Source organism: Perca flavescens, chromosome 10 (assembly GCF_004354835.1).
Source record: "Perca flavescens isolate YP-PL-M2 chromosome 10, PFLA_1.0, whole genome shotgun sequence".
Taxonomy (NCBI): Eukaryota; Metazoa; Chordata; class Actinopteri; order Perciformes; family Percidae; genus Perca; species Perca flavescens.
The window spans coordinates 7,827,111-7,846,068 of record NC_041340.1 but is presented as its reverse complement, the minus strand read 5'-3'; the positions used below and the strand labels follow the sequence as shown (position 1 = coordinate 7,846,068).

The window sequence follows — 18,958 nt, the reverse complement described above, 5'->3', positions numbered from 1 at the left end:
CAGCCAACAGATGTTTAATAATCATCATATTAAACCGTATATCCAGAATATGATGACTTACAGTACAAACCCATATGAATATATTTTATTTTCTTTCCCTGTAGTAATTGGTCTTCTATTTAAATACATACTTGATATGTTTGTAGATTTCTTCTTTTGTGAAGTCATTGCTAAAGGAGAGGACTGATTTCAAGTTTTGGCATTTTTTTCCAGACAGTTTCAGACAAATTCTAGTCCTCTTGATTAAAAAAAAAATAAATAAAAAATCTGTCCAAACCAGTTACCATCATTTGAAACAGACAGTCCAAACAGGAGGTTTACCTCATTGGAATTAGAGGAAGCCAAATGACATCACAAAGTATAAAATTTGTTTCCTGAGCAATAATACATTTAAAGACAAAACTAAATAGTATAGGACCATTACATCTATCACTGGAGCATTGTGGTTCTGAGTCATTACTAATGTTGGGTGATCAACGAAAAGGTTCAAGAACAAATGGCTCAATCAGTTTTGAAATGCCCATGATGTAAAATGTTTCATTTTACCAAGCTGATGTTAGTCTGGTTCACCAGAGTTAAAACTTGTTGACATTAGGTGTAATTCGTTTTTCACATCTAGCAGAACAAAAATATTTTCATTTGTCCTCACAACTAGTTTCACCCACATGCAAAAAACCTGTTTATGAACATGTATTGCAAGAACACTTCATACTTGACCAAACAGAGGTACAGATCATTAAACATAAAAATGGAGGTGTATATTATAGAATTAGAGAAGATTTAGAGCTAACAGGACAAATACTTTTCCCTCTACAGCAGAATTCCTCTGCAATACGCAATCGTTATTTTCCAAGTAACTCAAACTAACGGACCGTGGCAGCATTTTAAAGTCAACAACCATAAAAGCCTATTGTCAACATAGCCTCACATGTCAACACATTAGCAGTGATCTAACAGAGTTTGGCAGTCCGTTGCTTCTCTCCAGAATCTAGTACAGCAGCTGTCATGGCCTGAAAATGGTTGTTGGGAGTGTGAACTGATACATCTGATATCAATATCAAAATAATAATTTCAATATCACACTTGCTCGTATTAGTCATGTGTCAACTGTTGAGGTGCTGCAGAACATTTTGACAATCAAGCCATAGGAACATGTTAAATAAACCAGATCCTCAGTAAACTACAACTAATCTTCATTTTAACAGTCCTATTCTTAAGTTCTTTGCTTTGTATAAAGTAAAAAAAATGTGTCACTAAAACAGATACAATGAATACTGAAAGTACTTCTTGTCTGGATTAGGTTTCTGGGACTATGTTGTTTCAAGTATGTACAGTATAAGCACTCCTGATTTGACATACTTATCATACAGTATATAAACACTCTTTCCTATAGAACAGAGATCTTCAACAGGGGGTCGGGGTCCACTAGGGGGGTCCTCAGTGTCAATGCAGGGGGGCCTCCAAATTATGGTTAACTTTTGAAAGTTTTTTTCAAAAATTAAAAAGTCTTAACATGAATCCAACATATTATTAGTTAATATTAATCCCAACTGTAGCTAAGGTAGTCACTAAGGCCATCCACAAATACAGTTCATCCTAAGGATTCACTGTGCCTTAAACCTGATATATAAAATCATGCCGACAATTATCTGAATAGCTTAGTAGTCTATGCAAAAAAAGTATGTATAAAGGCTTAAGCCGCCCTACAAGTTATCGTAGGCCCAGTTTAATATGCAACTTCACTTCATACAATATATGTAGGGGGTCCCTGATCCATCTCTATTTCAGTTAAGGGGTCCTTGACTTAAAAAAAACTTTGAAGACCCCTGCTATAGAAGTCTCAGTAATAGTTATGGTTACAATTTAAAGTCGTAATATATGTGTTAGATAATCTGTGAAAATGCAGCAAATTACAAATTATCGAACATGTTCGTTGTTGTTACCTGATGGCTGGGTATTGGACTGTCTGAATAAACCGTATAATGTTACAATTCCATATAAAATATGACATTTTCTGGAGGTCTGCCAGCATGTCAATCAGCCTCTCTTCATGAATCAAACATGACTGATCATTGAAGCCACAACAGCTGCCTGATAATGACTTAAATGTTGACTGAGTATCTCAAGAATGGAAACAACTGATGGGACCCGAAGGAGCGTGACACAGAGAACAACACAGCGTATGTGGTGGGAAGTGATTTTTTTTTTTGGTGGCCCTGTTCAAAACAGAGTGCTTGATAGGAAGTCTGATATACCCGGAGCCTCTCTTGTTCAGCTTGTGTGGTGACATTTTATTGGATAAGGACAGGGCTCTTTGGCAGCGGGAGAGAGAGGGGGTGAGAAAAAGGAACAACAGAGCCATGACAAGAGAGGAGAAAAAAAAAATCTTTAAGCACCTGTAGTAAAACACAATGCACGGTTTTGAAAACAGTAAAGGGAGGAATTTTTCTAAAATGGGCCAAGTCACGTCTTCAAGGCATCCGAGACAGAGAGATGAAAGCACAAGGGAGCGGAGGAAATGGGGGTTGAGGAGGCGTCACCTGGAGAACTGCCTGCTATTGACAGGATCCCAACCAGGCAAGACGCCCTGAAAACTGACTAAACATAGGCGCTGTGTTTTAGAGAAAGCGGAGGGTTGTTGGGGGTGGCTGCAGTTGCAGACAGCTGTTTCGAACCAGATCATCAACCTGCTCTGAGCAACAACTTGGAGCAGCCAGATGCTGTTGATATCCCAACAAAAGGTACAAGATGTTTACCCTGGAGTTTGCAAAGCTAAATATGTCATAAAGGTGATAGGTATTTGTCAGCAGGATGCACGGCCAAGATTAACAAGAGGCTGACATTAAGCTCACAGTCCAATGGAATGTAGTGATTTGCTGTTGAGCAGAGAAGTTGGGCATAGCAAGGGCCATTTCCTTTGACGTTCACAGTGGTGGAGGCTCATTTACGAGCAAGAATGATGTGTTTACTGCGCTTTCAGAGCGTCGTTTTTGTTATGACTTGAGTGATAAGCATTTTCATGATAGGGTGTATGTGGTGATAACAAATATTTACGGCTGTCTGGTGTCTATGTGGCCGTGATTCACCAACACAACAATTGAAGCCAATACCAAAAATGGTGTGGGGAGCGAACATCCGGAAAAAAAAAATGGGTGGGTTTAGAAAAGATAAGGCTGTTGTCATTTATGAATACATGTGTTCACTTAGTTTACATTGTGCCAAAGCATCTACTCATATTTGCTGTAAAAAAACAACAACCTTGCTTTAAAGAAACTCCTATCCCAACTATAAAGCATCAACCTGAATACAAAACAACATAGATATGATGATAAAGTTAGTCAGGTACAGGTATTTGAGGGATTGTTTGACGACAGAGATTTCCATTCCTCCTGTAGGTGTCAACTGATTAGCTGGAAGCACAGCGTAATGCACCACTCATAGAAAGAGAGCGGGAGCTTCTCGCTTACCTTGACTAATCATCTGACTGCAAAAGTTGTTTTTCACACTACGCGAGGATGAAGGCAGCAAAGGGCTTCTTCAGGAAGAAATTTGGCCCTTGATAGCTTGAACCCTGTGCTGCAAACGCTCAATGGTGTTTTTTGCCCCCAACTGCTCCTTCCAGGCAGTGCTGCAACCGCTGCCTTCAAGGCACCTAACCCTAACCTTAACCTTAACCCTAACCCTAACCCTAGCCATAACCAGTGCATCCCAACGGTGCCTTCCAGGCAGCAGTGCACCATTGGGGGCAAAAAACACAGATAAACGCTGCAAACTCCAACAGGAAAAGTAGAAAGGTGAGGGACAACCTTGACAAGGGACACAAACTTGAAAACACACCATCCTTTGCGAAAAAAATCACTGGAATAAAACAAAAAACATAAATAAAAACCAGGCTTTCAAATGTTCCCTTGGCAGCACCACAACGTGTATTTTCTCCTGTACTCACATTCTAATTTGAGCTGGCATCAGTTTTCAAACCTTTATTTATCCAGGGAGGGTTTTTGCTGAGCACGCTTGCTGTTTTTCGGCAGCACCCTCCTTCCCATTCACACCTGGGAGCTGTAGTCATCAGTTTTTATGGATAAAAAAAGGTATTGCGCTGTCCTTCTGATACAATGCAGTGGTATCTTACCTTTGGGTGGTTTGAAACTTTTATGTGTAATCATAGCCAAATCCCATGAGGCTAACTAGCTTGCTAAAATCATAAAGTATTATTGCGTGGTTTTCATAATGGTGACAAACAACAAACAGGCAGTGAGTGAAAGAACCCAACCAGAGACAAAGAGAGGGAAGGAGAACAGAGAGTGTTTGTCATCTTTTCAAAAAGTCACAATATCATTTAATATAAAACACCTTTAAATTGAATTGAACATAATAATGAGGAATTCGTCATCGGGAGTTCCACCAATCCACTACCACTTGAACACTGCAGTCCACCTCAATGGCAGCTGACTTCAATGGTAGGCTACCTCCGAGTGCACACAGAAAAGGGTTGAAACATGCATTTACTACATTGTACAAAGTCAAAAGCGAAAAACAGGAGGTCTTTTTTTTGCCATTATTGGCAGAGAGTCTCTGCTGCCTTGTGAGGGATCCAGAGGCAAAAGAGGGGACAGTCTTGATAGTTGGGCATGTACAGAGGTGTCCATTTGTTTCCTGGCACTTATGGATAAAGTGCCCTCCTCTCTTTTAGACCGTCAGCTGAAGGGAAAGCGGAAACTTGGTGTAAGGCAGGAAAATGACTCAACATACTTTAGATATTTAAGATAACAGTTGCTTAACTTTGACAAACAGCGGTGTGGCTCCTGTGCTGTGAAGTCTGCATACAGTGTTTTGTAGGTCTTGGCAGTAACAGATAGCTGTGTCTCTCTACACACGCTCCCCCATGTTGCTGGTAACGATCAATGAGTGGGGAAGCACAATGTCCATTTAATTTTTTATATATATTTTTTTTCCTTCCAAAGCAAGCATCATTCTCCCATAACTATGACAATCCCATAATGGTGCTGCGTTTTTGAACGTCAGACATGTCAGAAACAGACCGAAGAGATTCTTCTCTTTTGTCCATTCACACTGATGACACTTTGATAAAGATCATTTTCACCTTCGTCCCTCCCTCTGTCTGTCTCTCCCTCCCTCTCTTTTACACACACTCTCTCACACACACACACACACACAGTCACACACAGGCACACGCGCACACACACACACACACACACACACACACTCACGCTCACACTACAGATGCCACGGTGGTGACGGAGGTCACCTTATTGTCGTCTGCCCAGGGCTGCAGGTTCTGCAGGGCGTACAGGGAGGAGTTGTGCAGGCAGAGCGGATCCGGCTGCAGAGGCTGGCTCAACGTCTTCTGGAAAGCTTCCTGCTGAAGCTGCAGCATCAGTCGGTTGGCCTGCTGCCTCTCGGCCTCTCTCTCCTCTGCAGTCTGTCTCCTGGGTGGATGGGGGGGGAGACCAAAGGGGAACAAAGGAAGATATAAGACATATAATGTTCTTTTTTTTTTTATGTACACAAGATGTATTAATGCCGCGTACCACAGTATTGCTATGTTTGTCTTATATCCTCATAAAGAAGTAATATACCTTTCTTTTTTTAAATAGACAGGATGGTTTATATTTAAGCAGTGGTTCCCAACCTGGGGGTCCGGACCCCACAGGGGACGCAAGTTAAATCTGAGGGATTGTGAGATAATAAATGTTTCATATATTTTTGATTTTCCCTTTTTTTTTGTAGATTACTGGATCATTTTACTTCCTCAAGCCAAAAAAATACTTAAATTTTTTAATAAATAATATTATTTAAGACATTTTAGGGTGTATTTCTTTTTTGGCAGCTTGTCGAGGCTATCAATGTGCGCAGTCAAAAAAATCAGAAGGTCAAAACAATAAAGAAATCAAGAAAGAAAGCAGCACAGTTATACGTGTCTCCCAAAATTTGCAAATGAAATGTGTTTATTTGCTTTTACTGTATGTTTATTCAGCACCTGTGCTAGTTATTTGAGCTTCAGGCTAAATGTCAGCTGATCAGGATGAGTGACAGGTGTTGGTAAGGGCACGTGACTAACGGAGGAGGAGGAGGAGGAGGAGGAGGAGGAGGAGGAGGAGGAGGAGGAGGAGGAGGAGGAGGAGGAGGAGGAGGAGAAGGTACAGGACACTTCCTGCCTCAAGGTGAAATGTTACATCTGTTTTCTTTTTCAGAACAGCATATGTTAACAGTAACATACATCCTGTACATTGTTGCTGATACCAACAAATGTTACTGTAACATAATGCTGGTTTTGAAAAGTAGCAGATGGGTGTTTTCCTGAAACACACACAGAAACTGTGTGTTTAAAACGGTGCATGGTTTTCATGGTACAGTTGCAGTGTTTAAGTTGGAAAGTATCCAGAGAGACTCACTCACGCCAGGTGAACTTTTAGTGATCGGCATACTTTGAGTCAGCAAGAACATAGAATTAAACAAAGTGAGCTGAGAAAATAAATGCAGGAAAGGATTTAATTAAGAAGTTGTGAATCTTTAAGAAGTTCCAAATTTAGCTCCCATTGTGATTGAGAGTAGAGAAAATGCAGCTTTTCTTCATAATTGGTTGCTTCTCCTAAGTTAGTTTCCTTTACATTGAAATAAATTTTCCTGATAGATGTTTGTACTGTAATTAGGACATTTACTCCTCTGTGTGTGTGTGTGTGTGTGTGTGTGTGTGTGTGCTAATATCAGCCAAGAACTCTGAACGGTCCTTATCAGCAACACCGATTAAGCCAAAATATTACAAGGCTATTTTGAAATTATGGTGGTGTTATTAATAATACAAACCACGATAAAAAAAAAAAACGTTTCAGCATAAACTACAAAATACAAAGGGCAGGTAGAAATCGCAGGCGGAAACGCACCTCTAAAACACTCTTTCATGCACACCAACCTCCATCCATTAGCCACACATTATTGTTAACAGCATTATCATAATCTGATTCCCTGGCTGTTGATTTGATCATCCTCTTGTTACTAGCGTAGTCGTCACGCAAAGACATCCCTCATGCTCATCCAGGTGCATACTACAGGGAAATAGCATAAATCTCAGCAAAACTAGGAAATCAGAAAAACGAGTTAAGCCTATTCCCTTGTTCCTTGTGACATGCCGTTTAGTCTTGGATTTAGTTCGGTGGTTTTTATTTCAAGCAAAATTCCTTTTTATTACATCTTTTAGTGAAAAAGATGGCTTGGTCTTTTACTGCTGCAGGATGTGATTGTCAGAATTCTTTCCAATAAATGCAACATTTTAAAAGGGATCATCAATCCAAATTTCAATATTATATATTTGTTTGGAACAAATAAGCCAATAAACTAAGTCATAAATATTAACAAGCCCCCAAAAAAGTGTTTTAAGTGTATTCTATGTGTATTAAATTCAAAGCTCATTCTAAAAAGCTTTTAGGATCGATTAAACATTAAAACCCTAAAAGGTCATTTAGCTGTTTGTAATATGCTGTGTCCTGTCCCTTTAACTATGGGCAGGGCTTCATAATGTGATTTCCTACTCATTTACTTCCAAATGGCTATAAACAACAGTTAGAAATGAAGTGAATGAGTGTGTGTGTGTGTGTGTGTGTGTGTGTGTGTGTGTGTGTGTTTTCTGTCTATGGACTTGGCAGTCAATTCCTCCTGTGAGTGATTCAGTATTGCTTTGGACAGCAGGTTTCTAAAAGGCCTTTCAGGAGGCTCGCGAGTAATTGTGCTTGGTCAAGTGAACTGGCCTCAACTGGCAGCTAAGCTAAGCAAAATAGGTGTTGTGTTGTACGACGCCTCGAATGCCTCAGCTGCGGGACATTTTACTCGTGTTTAAAGTAAAACACTGGTAAGCATTTTGGACCCAAGAGCAAAACACAGACACATTCAGTGCTGTCGATTTATGGCACAAGAAAGATTGGATGAAGGAGTGGCTCTTCTGAGTGAACATCCCGCCCTCATAAAGACAAACGGCTTCTGAAAAATCCACCACGGCCTCTTTGTTTTGCTTAAGTAGATCACGAGGGGCGGAAGATATGAGCAAAATATGGCACGTAGAAGAGAGAATTATGATGCCTTTCGCTTCCCTATTCTCTACTTTCACACCAGTAAAGGAGATTGAATTGCATTAGATAACACTTTAAGTGAAGGAGCACCCCGCTGAAATCTTACCGCCATTTTGTCCGTCTGTTCTGAAACCAGGTCTTGACTTGTGCATCCGTCATCTTCAGGGCCTTGGCCAAGGTGGCGCGCTCAGCCGACGCCAGGTACTTCTGCCGGTGGAAACGTTTCTCCAGTTCGCAGATCTGAACTCGGCTGAAGGAGGTACGAGGCTTTTTCCTCTTGGGCGGCGTCCGGTTCTGGTAAGGGTGGCCAATACGACGGGTCACGGAGAAGGGTGAGAGGGAAGCTGAAAAAGGCAAAAAAAATAAGGTTTTATTTGATTTTGTTTAATGATTTTTAAGCAATTGGTGGATTGCTTTGAACATCATGCAAGTCAGCTTTAAAAACGTCCATGTTAGCATTAGCAATGATGTGGTTATTTTAGTTTTTTTGAGGTGTTGGACTATAAGGGTTCAAGATTAATATCCGTTAGTGTAAGTAGTTATTTCCATTTCTAAACTTGATCTGTGCTTCTGAAATATAAACTTATTTCCCTTGAGGTTTTGTTTGCCTACGTTCATGAAACACAATTTTGTTTTTCCAGTCCTTGGTTAGATAAAATTATTGTCCATTTTGTCTTAACTCTGGAAAAGCCAGTGTTATTTGGGGAGTCTAAGAGAAGGCCCAGAAGCTGCCAAGAAGATCAAGAAGATAAATGCAATTACAGCTAATATTCCCCTGCCAGATTTTGAAAACCAAACAGCACACTGGTTTGCATGGAAAGGAAGTCCAAGGAGAAGTCACAAAGAGACATTTAGAAAGCTCAGGCTGCATCAGTTCCAAAAACAATTAATGAAAATATATTGCTTAAAACTGGCAAAAAAAGGGGTCTCCAACAGTTAAATAATAGCAAAAAAGACCAGTACAAATCAAGATTTAATCTACGACTTCATTTTCACAGACAAAGACAGAAAAAGTTCAATATATAAATCGCACTCGAGGGATGCACCTAAAAATCAGCTGTGACACAGATGGGTGAGGTATGGAGGGTGGTTGGTTGGGGGGAGGGGGTGACTCACCTTGGCAAGCCCCCTTTGGAAAAGGATAGTCTGCTAGAAGGCCATTGCCGTCTCGCAGGTGAGCGAGCTCGGGGTAATAGCATTTGGCTAATGTCTCCATAGTGCTCCAGACAGGGACCCTGCCGATGTCTCCCTTGGGGAGAGGACAGAGGGACCCGGCAGACCCCGGCCCCCCTGTGGCCTCTCCAGCTCGGCTCTCCTCTGCCTGCTCCCCTAAAGGAAAGGGTGACACAGTGAGGTCCCACATCTGGAGCACAGCAGCAGCAGCCGCTGTGCGGGCGCCAATGCATAGCAGCTAATCACATGAAGGAAGTCTGAATGGTGAACAGAGTCTACTTTAATGTAATTTACTGCTAGTCTCTTAATGTTAGCATTTCGAAAGGTTCATGCTCCAAAATTACATATCTGCCATTTAGAAAAATATGTTACAACTAGCAGGGTTACAAAGATAAATCAAGCACATACTGGTCAGCCAATCAGAATCAATTGGCAATGTGATGTCAATGAAGGTTAAAATATGATTGAATAACCGCTATCATAATAATAACAACCTACATAAAACAACTAGCAATCTAACTATTATTCACAGTCCTTCAATCTAGCACAGTACAATTTTGGACAGTAACATATTTGTATATTGTTTTAAGAATTTTTGCCATCAGACCAATAAGATTCAAATATATTCTTTTTTTTTTTGCACAAAACATCTTCCATACATCTTCCATACTAAACATTAAGCATTTGTCATTATAACTCCTAACAACAATATTAGGATTGATCATGCAAAAGTATACAAATTCATACATATAGTCATCTTTTTTTGCAGAATAGAATGCCTGTATTCTTAAGAAATGTATGTTGAATTTGATGTAATGATTATTGATTATTCTTTTAAACAAATTATATATATATATATATATATATATATATATATATATATATGTATTGTAGTATATTTATTAACCTGACTGTTTGTGTCTTCCCAACTGCTTTGTTATTGTGTCTCTTTAAAAATACAAATTGCACTCTGCCACTGTATGAGCCATTGTGTTTTACTTCTATCTGTGCTTCACTGCCTGGTGGTTCAATTTCACATATCACTGTATCTGGGTATTAATAACAACTTATCTCCTGCATCATAAAATATCTATGAATCCTGTCTATTTTGTCAGCCATGGGTAAACAGAAGATCGACAAATGTAATGAGATCCTTTTTGGCCATAGATCCACTCCCTAGCCACATTCTCATTTTGAGGCAAAATGGAAATCAACGACAGAATATAAAAAAACAAACCGTTTCTGTCTCTTTCCCTTTCTCTCCCTCTCTCTCTCTCTCTCTCTCTCTCTCTCTCTCTCTCTCTCTCTCTCTCTCTCTCTCTCTCTCTCTGTATCTCTGTGTCATTCCTCCCCAGCAAGCTGTTTTGCCTCCTGTCTTACAGGGTGTTCATTTGTTTTTGTTTTGTCAGAAAAGCTCACCAGAAGCCAAAATGAATATGAAAACATCTGCATAGGTGTCCCCCGAGGGCCACGTGCTGCTGCTCGCAGAGTTTCAGCGACCTGAAAAATTCATTTGCCACACAGACGATGACAATTTGAACGGAAAATGGAACATGAAGCTATTATGCGCTCGGCAGTCGTTTCCAGGGAGCTGCCGACGTCCCCTGATGGTGCTGAACACGAGTGGCAAATTGAGGCGTACGCAAGCAAATGATTTGTAAATAAAGATAAATGGCTGCAATGTGCTGTTACAGTAGGTCACATAAAGCTAACATTACCTGAGTGTACATTAGCAAAGCAAATGTAGTGCCTGAAATGAAAACTCACTACCTTGTATTGTGTTTGGTACTGGATTTATAGCGTCCATACATGTCTTCTTTTTCTTCCTCTCATTATTATTTTTAATCTCTTATGGTAATATGCCTATTATATTATTATCAGGTTTCACATTATGTGTTGCTCTGGTGCTCAATAATAGTAAACATGGTAATGCTATCCCTCTAATATTCCTTTCGGGACTTGGACAGGCATCTGTGGTATTTAATCATGAGTTTATAGTTTCCCATGATGTATCTGATATTTCTATAAGGTCCTCACAACAGACTGTAGCACCTCTGTGGCCCTTAATAGTGAGTTTATAGTGACCGTATTGCACTTCATAGTATATTTTTAAATCTCATATGATTCCCAGTCTTATACCTATGGTGACCTTTCCATGGTGTTTCAAATATGTACATTTAAATATTGCAATTGGCCCTTTTTCTTGGCGTCTTGTTGCCCAAAACTTTGTGCAGCCTTACGGGTCACAAGCTGAGAGCGAACAGGCCTGTTGTTGCTCCCAGCAGCAGGTCTGGCTAAATAATACTGCATTAGATGGCTATTTCAGTCCATCTGTGAGCTAACTAATGGACCAGGCACATACAAGCACGTTCAGAGGCAACCCAAGTGGAACTTAACATGCAGCAGGAGCCTTTAAACCTGCCAACTGCAGAAAAGCTTTGCTTCACGGTGGGCAAAATGCTGAGAAATATATAATACAGTGATGCTACTGCATCAGTCAAGTTTGATGACTTTTGTCTGACGGTAGTCCAATCAGGAATCAGATATGCCTTCAGATGTATCCATTATTGTTAGGGCTGTAAGCTATTTACATAGGACAATAAATGCTGTAAAGTGTGAGCTTGTGGCTGGTTTTAATAAACCAACATCAAATTAAAAGACCTAACTGCCTCAATCCCAATGAAATTACATGAATTAAAATATCCCATAATATTCCTGAAATCTATTGCATTCAAATGTGTTCATTGTGTCTTTATATCACATATAAAGTAGGCTACATATTATTATGATAGCCTATATAATATACATAGGTTATTATTATTACTATTATTATTATTATTACTATTATTATTATTAAATATTACTAGTATTATGATAATTATCAGTATAATAATAATAAATAATAAATTAATAGTATCATTTATGGGCTATAATAACATTATTACATGAAAGGTACAAGGCAATATGAAAAATCTCTCAAAATGAGACCCAAAAAAAAGTCTACATGTAAGCCTAAATATTAAAAACAACTGATTGTAGCTCATGGAGCACGGCTGTCCTTTTCTATGACACAGTACTGCTGTAGAGATTCAAAATCCCACGAGACAAAACGTGATTGTGGTAAAAAAAAAAGCAAAATGTTACATTTACCCTTTTCTAAATCCTTTAAAATCCAAAGTTAGTTGGATATTTTGACTATGAGAAGAATAATTAGCCAGTAGCATTAGCTTGAGCAGCCTGGAACACAGCCGAACTGTTCACGCAGCGATGGTGTCAAGGTGGAAAAACCTTGATTTGCCACTGAGCCACATCCGACCATTTATTATGATCAGAAAGAGAGAAAATATTGGTCCCATAAGTAAATAAAAGAAAGAAAAACAAACAAATTGCAAAGCGATTTGACTTTTTCTTTCTCCTTCAAATGAAAAAAAGGAAATGGGTGAGAATACTAAATCTGCTGCCTGGGATAATACAATTTAGCATAAGCATATCAAAAATGAAATGCTACCATGGAGGATATGTTTCCCATAATAAAACCACCTATACTTAATAACACTACTCGGTGACAGCGCCTCCCTTCCCCACTGCGGATATTACCTTCGTAGCAATCTAATAAATATATCCGTGAAGGATTCTAAAGGGGATATTGAAATATAACATGAACATATATTGCTATTTATTACACTATACGGGACAAGAGGCAGGGACACTGTCTTCTGTCACGCCGAGAACCTGGACAACGTGGAAACGCGAGGACAGGAGCGGAGATGAAGTCATATTTTTCTGCTCTGCTGCCATTAACACCCAGAAAGAGATTTATTGCAGAGAAAAAAGGGTTTAATTATGTTTTTTATCGGTGCTACGTGGCCTATAGAGCCACAGATGCTGTATTACGGCTCTGTTTATTGGCAAGACGCTCAAACGGTGCACATTATTTTCTATTCTTTTTCCTACTATTATCATTATAATAATTAGAACAGTGCGGGTTATTTGATTTGATTATTGGATTGGTGTTTGACCATTGTATATTTGCTCGTATGAATTTACACTGTCCACATTATAATTTGACAAGATATATTGCGCTGTATAAAACTTTGAGAACATGTGATCCAATTTATTACAGCTATTATTGACTAAATTAGCTAATTATAGCGTCTTTTCTTTTTAAAACAGATATGTTACTATTGTTTTGTTGCGTTTTTTCTTTTACAATTTTTTAAATGTTGTCGCCGAGCGTTGAACAGGCTTAAATAAAAACAAATGTTAAATCAAGTAAAATCCAGTCACTATTCTTCTTCTTTTTTTTACCAGAATGGCCCAATGGTCCTCATAATAATAACAATAATAATAATAAAAAAAATAATATTTACAATAATGAGAACGTCACATTTGCGATTTTGGGATAGAATAATAAGAAAAATATGCCTAATGAAAATGAAATAATTTGCCCAGAAGCCCTTGAGTAAATACAGAGAGGAGTTGATTATCAACATGAGCCCACTGGTGAATGAACAACTCTTATTTTTAGAGTCAAAAATAAATTCCTCTAACGCCCTGAAGCTTAATCCTTTGCGTCAGTCTGATACAACTTCTCGTGATTTATAACGTGAATTTAGGCCACAAGGACGCGCGCCAGGGGTAAAAAAAACGAGAGACGTCCATCGTGCAATTGAACAGGTTTGGTTTACATCCCATGCACAAAGCTGGCATGGCTGCCAGAGCTGGAAGCCTTTGGCAAAATGGTTAGCTGTTTAGAGCTGCACGGGGCTGGTTTTCTCCTCCGGTTTCAACTTGAAACGCCAGAGAGAAAGAAACAAGAAACGGAGAGAGAGAGAGAGAGAGAGAGAGAGAGAGAGAGAGAGATTTGAAACGATGTTGTGCCCACCAGGACAGATGATAGTCCGTTTGATTTACGGCATTTATAGGAAACAGAGCAGGCCTAATCTGGATCTCTCTCTCTCTCTGTGTGTGTGTGTGTGTGTGTGTGTGTGTGTGTGTGTGTGTAGCTGCTGCTGATCTTTGGCTGATCAATACAGTGGAAAGATATAAGCTGCGAAATAATTACAGCGACACAAAGCTGAGAGAAATTAAACGAGAGGCCCTCGGTGACTATGAGTAGAATTGATAAGCCTATTTACACTGTATCTTTTTGCAGTTGACATATCGTCCCCCAGTATTTAATAATTAATCAGGTAGAAAGAACGGAATAGTGAATATTTAATGGGTGGAGAGGTGGGGGTGCGCAAATCCATGATGTTCTTCATTTTCATCTTCATAAGGATGAGGTCATGAGAAACAGACCAGTGGAGCCACCCTCTCCTAAAACTAAATTAATAAAGAGATAATAATATAATGCCTGACTACCAGAAAACGTAATCCTTCCCTTAAAAAAGGGAATTATTCTTTTAAATGTTATTTGGCATGTTATTGTTATATAGGCTATCCTTTTTTTGAATTATAATTTACTTTTACAAAGACAAAAAGAATGGCTAATTTAACATCTGGCCGAGGGAAGCAGATAATTAGTAGTTTGGCTAACATTACATTATTAGTTCTGTTGATCAGTGTGCATTGTCCTTGCCAAAATAAACAATAGGTAGCCTAATGGAAGCCTCTCTTTGACTTAAATAGAAAACGGGATTATTATTTTTTACATATAAAATGCAAAAGCATACGAATGGGCTAAGAGTGCATGAAATGTTGCAAGTATGACTATTTGAAGCTAAAATAAAATGTTATAATGTCATGTGGAAGCAGATAATGAATTAATACCTATTCATGTTAAATATGTTTGTTTGCTTATGCACCATCCACCAAGGCAAATTCCACATAAGTGTAATTTATTGTGGCAATCAAACCTTTTCTGATTATGTAACGCAGACGACAGTAGACCTAATGGCTTGTAAAAAGAAAAAGAAAATGATCTTAGTTTCTTAATTCATATTTATTGTAAGGAAGAAATTATTTGGGCTATTTGTCATGTTTTTGTCTTTAGGCTATATAAAATAAAATATATTTAGTTTAAAAAAATAAACTCCAAATGTATCTACAGTCTACAAAGCTGGAATATTGCTGCGTCATGGCATTTATTAATTGCAGCAGGGCAAAGGGAAATCAACTTTTAGAACCAAACGAGTGTGAGGTGTTTAAGAGTCTAATGTGAATATGCAGCTTTCTTTTGAACATTATTGAATCATTGCATTTAATTTGCCTAATATGTATCTGCAGGCCTATAGTATAAAGAGCCAAACACTGTGAATGTATAAAACTAATACTAATACTAGCCTCATAATAATAACAAATGTGCCAACTGTTATTATCCACTGTTAGATTGTAACCTGTCATATGGTATTACTATTATGACTCATCTTCCTGCTTTCTCAATTGGCTCGCATGCGAGAAAAAAAAAAATCATTCATCCCCATGTGAAGACGGGGAACGTCGTTATCCGTCATGCGCTGTAAATGGAGAGTGATGGTCCAATACTGATTCATCAGCATGTCCATGTCAATTTCTCCTCTCGTTTATCAGGCTGCCCTTCCAGCATAATAAAACTGACTCTGTGTGTGCATATACGATTCGTTATAGATTACAACCTAACGATGAAATCAGCTCCCCTCTGCCGAGCTATTAGCCCCAGTTTATCCGGCACACTTCATAGTCCAGGGCCAGTTTTTAACCTAAATGTCAGAAGATTCACAACTCACACCTGTAATGCCGTGAGGGAAATATACAATAAATACAACTACTCTGCGCCGGAATCTTTGGGCTCATTTAGGACGGTGTGGAATGCAGGTGAAGGTGCATAAAGCTGTAAATCATATCATCTTTTGGCCTATAATGGGAAACACAAATCAGACTACAGGTGTTGCGGGATTACGAGGAAACTCTATTTTACCTGTCAGTTTGTCCTTTGCAAACCTCCTACTGCTCTCCATCCACGGGAAGGTGAAGTTTGCCGCATTCCCCATGCCCATCCCGGGTACCGAGGCGATGCCGGGTCCGATGCATGGCGGGTGCGCCGAAGGGGGCGGATGAGGTGCAGCAGCGGCGGGCGGCGGCGGAGGCGGCATGGGTCTGTGGGCCGGCACCCTGATCACCCCTCCGGCGCCGCCCGAGTTCACGTTAACGTTCATGTTCATGTTCATACTGACGTTCATGTTCATGTTGACGTTGTAGGAGCCGGCCAGACCCGCCGCCATGGAGCAGGCCGGGTTGTAGACGCTGTTGTACCCGTTGCTGTAGACGTTGGGGGCCAGCGCGTAATCCGGGTCGCCGGTCCGGTTGGGCAGCATGCAGCCGCTGGACTGGTCCGAGCTGTTGAGGATCTGGTCGATCCCGAAGCTGATGGGCTCATGCTGCTGCTGGTGCGTCTGGTTCACCTCCTCGATCCCGGTGTGCTCCATAGTTTATTTAGCCGGTGATGTATTTGTCAGTATATTTTTTTTTTATCAGTGCTCGGATGTATTTTTGGCATATGATAATTCACGCCTTGGGAAATGAAACGTTTGTATGTGCGTTGCAGTGTTGGGCTGTTTTTTTTTTGGTTTCTCAAGCATCGACACAGGCCTGTTCTACTCCCAGGAAACCAGTAACGTGTCCAGCGCTTTCCAAAATCTTGACATTATTTCTGTCCAGCATTGGGATCGGGTGTTCCCTAAATTAAATGCCTATCCATCGGGCTAAGAAAAAGCGTATCCATCTTTAACAGCGTGTTCTTTCCCAGTGAACTAGACACACTGCAGCCTAACAACAACAACAACAAAACAGCTGAAGATGGTTATCCTGAGTACTTACAGACAAAAATCCGTGATGTTTGGAGGGGTAGTCAGTTCTCTGGCGAGGCTTGATGCGCTTTGTTCGCCTACTCTGGTAGAGACGATCCATACACAGAGGGCATGACAGGATACCCAAGCTCCTCGCATCAAAATAAAGCCATTGACAAAACAAACCAAACCCAACGAGGCGAAACCGAAGCGCTGACTTCGCAGGCGTGGATATTAATTGGAGGTGAGAGCGAAAGATGGCTCTGTTGTGTTGAATGGTGAAGTGCGTTTCAGCAGGTGAGACAACCCTCTGCGTAAAAGCTGCCATTCGGCCAAACCTCGCCTCCCTCCCTCACTTACTCTCTCCCTCCCACCCTTACTCCCTCCTCCTCGGTAGGGCAATTGTTTGGCTCGGATGTCTTAAAGAGGCCGCAGCTTTCTGCAGTTTTACTGGTATTAAAAGGGAGGCTGTGTGCCTTTTAGTGGTGCTGAAGATTTGGTCAAGCGGTTTCCAAACATGTTCCCGTCTACGCGTCAACAATTCTCAATCTTACGGAGTTTGGTCTAATGTTCAATATATTATTTTTTAGTTTCACATTTACAGTAACAAAAATAGGCTACTTCTCTCCTCACGTCAGAAAAGATAGATGTGTAGGCTGTTTGATGCTATTTATTAATTGTTGAATATGTATTTTATTATACTATTTATTGTGTCTTTATGAATCTGTCACTGTATATGCTTAGTTCATTTTGATATTTTTGTGTAGCCTACATCTTTTCTCTGAGACTCTTCATAATAGCTTTGCTCTTGTGTGTAATCCCAAAGTGATGCAATGAATCATAGCCTTAACATTAAGGCCTTTTTTTGGGGAACTCTGCCGCCTGAGAAGACCCCTGCTGCTGCCTGCTGCTCCATATTTTGATACAGAACCTGACAGCAGGTGAGCACTTTTGTTTACAAGGAAGCAATGAAACACGGGTGCATTGTTGTGTTCGCTGTCTGTGCAATTAAACCGAACACATATTCACCCATGGACTCATGTAGCTCGTCCAAGGACCCCTAGAGTTTCCCGGAACACCAGTTTAGGAACCACCAATATTGGGATCAGTGAACACGGAGCGAATATAAAAGGAAATGGCAAGTTGCAGATCATGCTCCAGAATGGGTCTGAATGGTATCCCCTTATTGTTAACGGCAGGTTACATCAGTACAGTGTCCTACAAGATACAACAATATAGTGGACCAGATTTATGTGTGGGAGAGAGAGAGAGAAAGCCACTGAAGCAATAATCTGTTGCACACAGTGAAGCCGTAAATCCACTGATATTGACGGGAAGTGTGCAGACTACAGGCCTTATTTAAAGGCACTGATAGGCCCATTCCAGCGTAGGCTACATTATCACAAAGTAATGAAATGTAAACCAACCGTAAGCGATAGGCTATTAGGAAACAACATGCAGACCCAGGGGTAAAATGAAGGATTTACAAATGAAGAAAAGTAGATAGATAGATAGATAGATAGATAGATAGATAGATAGATAGCAGCTAGAGTCACATCATGAACCCAAATGTGTTGCTGATTTGCACAAATTATTTAACCTTTCTCCGCCCGAAGCGACGACGCGGATCGCCAGGGTCTCAATTCAATAAAAATGAAAAATGGCTCACAATAAAACCGCGACACGGGGAAAAACGAATTTAATATATCACCGTTTTATTACGCACTTATTTCACTTTCCGTGCGAATAAAGATATCTCTCAACTGCACAAGGTGGCTAGAGGGAAGCATAAAAATCAATTGTGTGAATTCAAGGCCATATCAATAACGTTGCGGGGACGAGAACAGTGCGAGTGTAGCTGCTATTAGGCCTGTTTATATTTGCGCGTTACAATAAAATGAATTGGGATGAGAGGATGCACTGAGCCGCTGATCA

The 18,958-nt window shown here is 40.0% G+C and overlaps 1 protein-coding gene across 1 annotated transcript; it reads right to left on the bottom strand.

Moving 5' to 3' along the window:
* Nucleotides 1–4,397: 4,397 nt before the first annotated feature.
* On the bottom strand, nucleotides 4,398–16,663 carry tlx2 (T cell leukemia homeobox 2). Its single transcript, XM_028590034.1, has 4 exons — nucleotides 16,156–16,663; nucleotides 8,191–8,428; nucleotides 5,270–5,450; nucleotides 4,398–4,701 (listed from the first exon to the last, which is right to left on the bottom strand). Exons 1-4 carry the CDS (start codon nucleotides 16,661–16,663, stop codon nucleotides 4,690–4,692), a joined length of 939 nt encoding a protein of 312 aa, XP_028445835.1. The 3' UTR covers nucleotides 4,398–4,689.
* Nucleotides 16,664–18,958: the final 2,295 nt, after the last annotated feature.

Bases quoted from the DNA above. Each gene is read 5' to 3' on its own strand.
- tlx2 (XM_028590034.1), bottom strand. From the start codon at position 16,663: ATGGAGCACACCGGGATCGAGGAGGTGAACCAGACGCACCAGCAGCAG. The intron at 8,429-16,155 runs GTAAAATAGAGT...TGCCTTTTTCAG, and splicing joins TGCAAAGGACAAACTGACAG to CTTCCCTCTCACCCTTCTCC. The intron at 5,451-8,190 runs GTAAGATTTCAG...CCATCCACCCAG, and splicing joins AACAGACGGACAAAATGGCG to GAGACAGACTGCAGAGGAGA.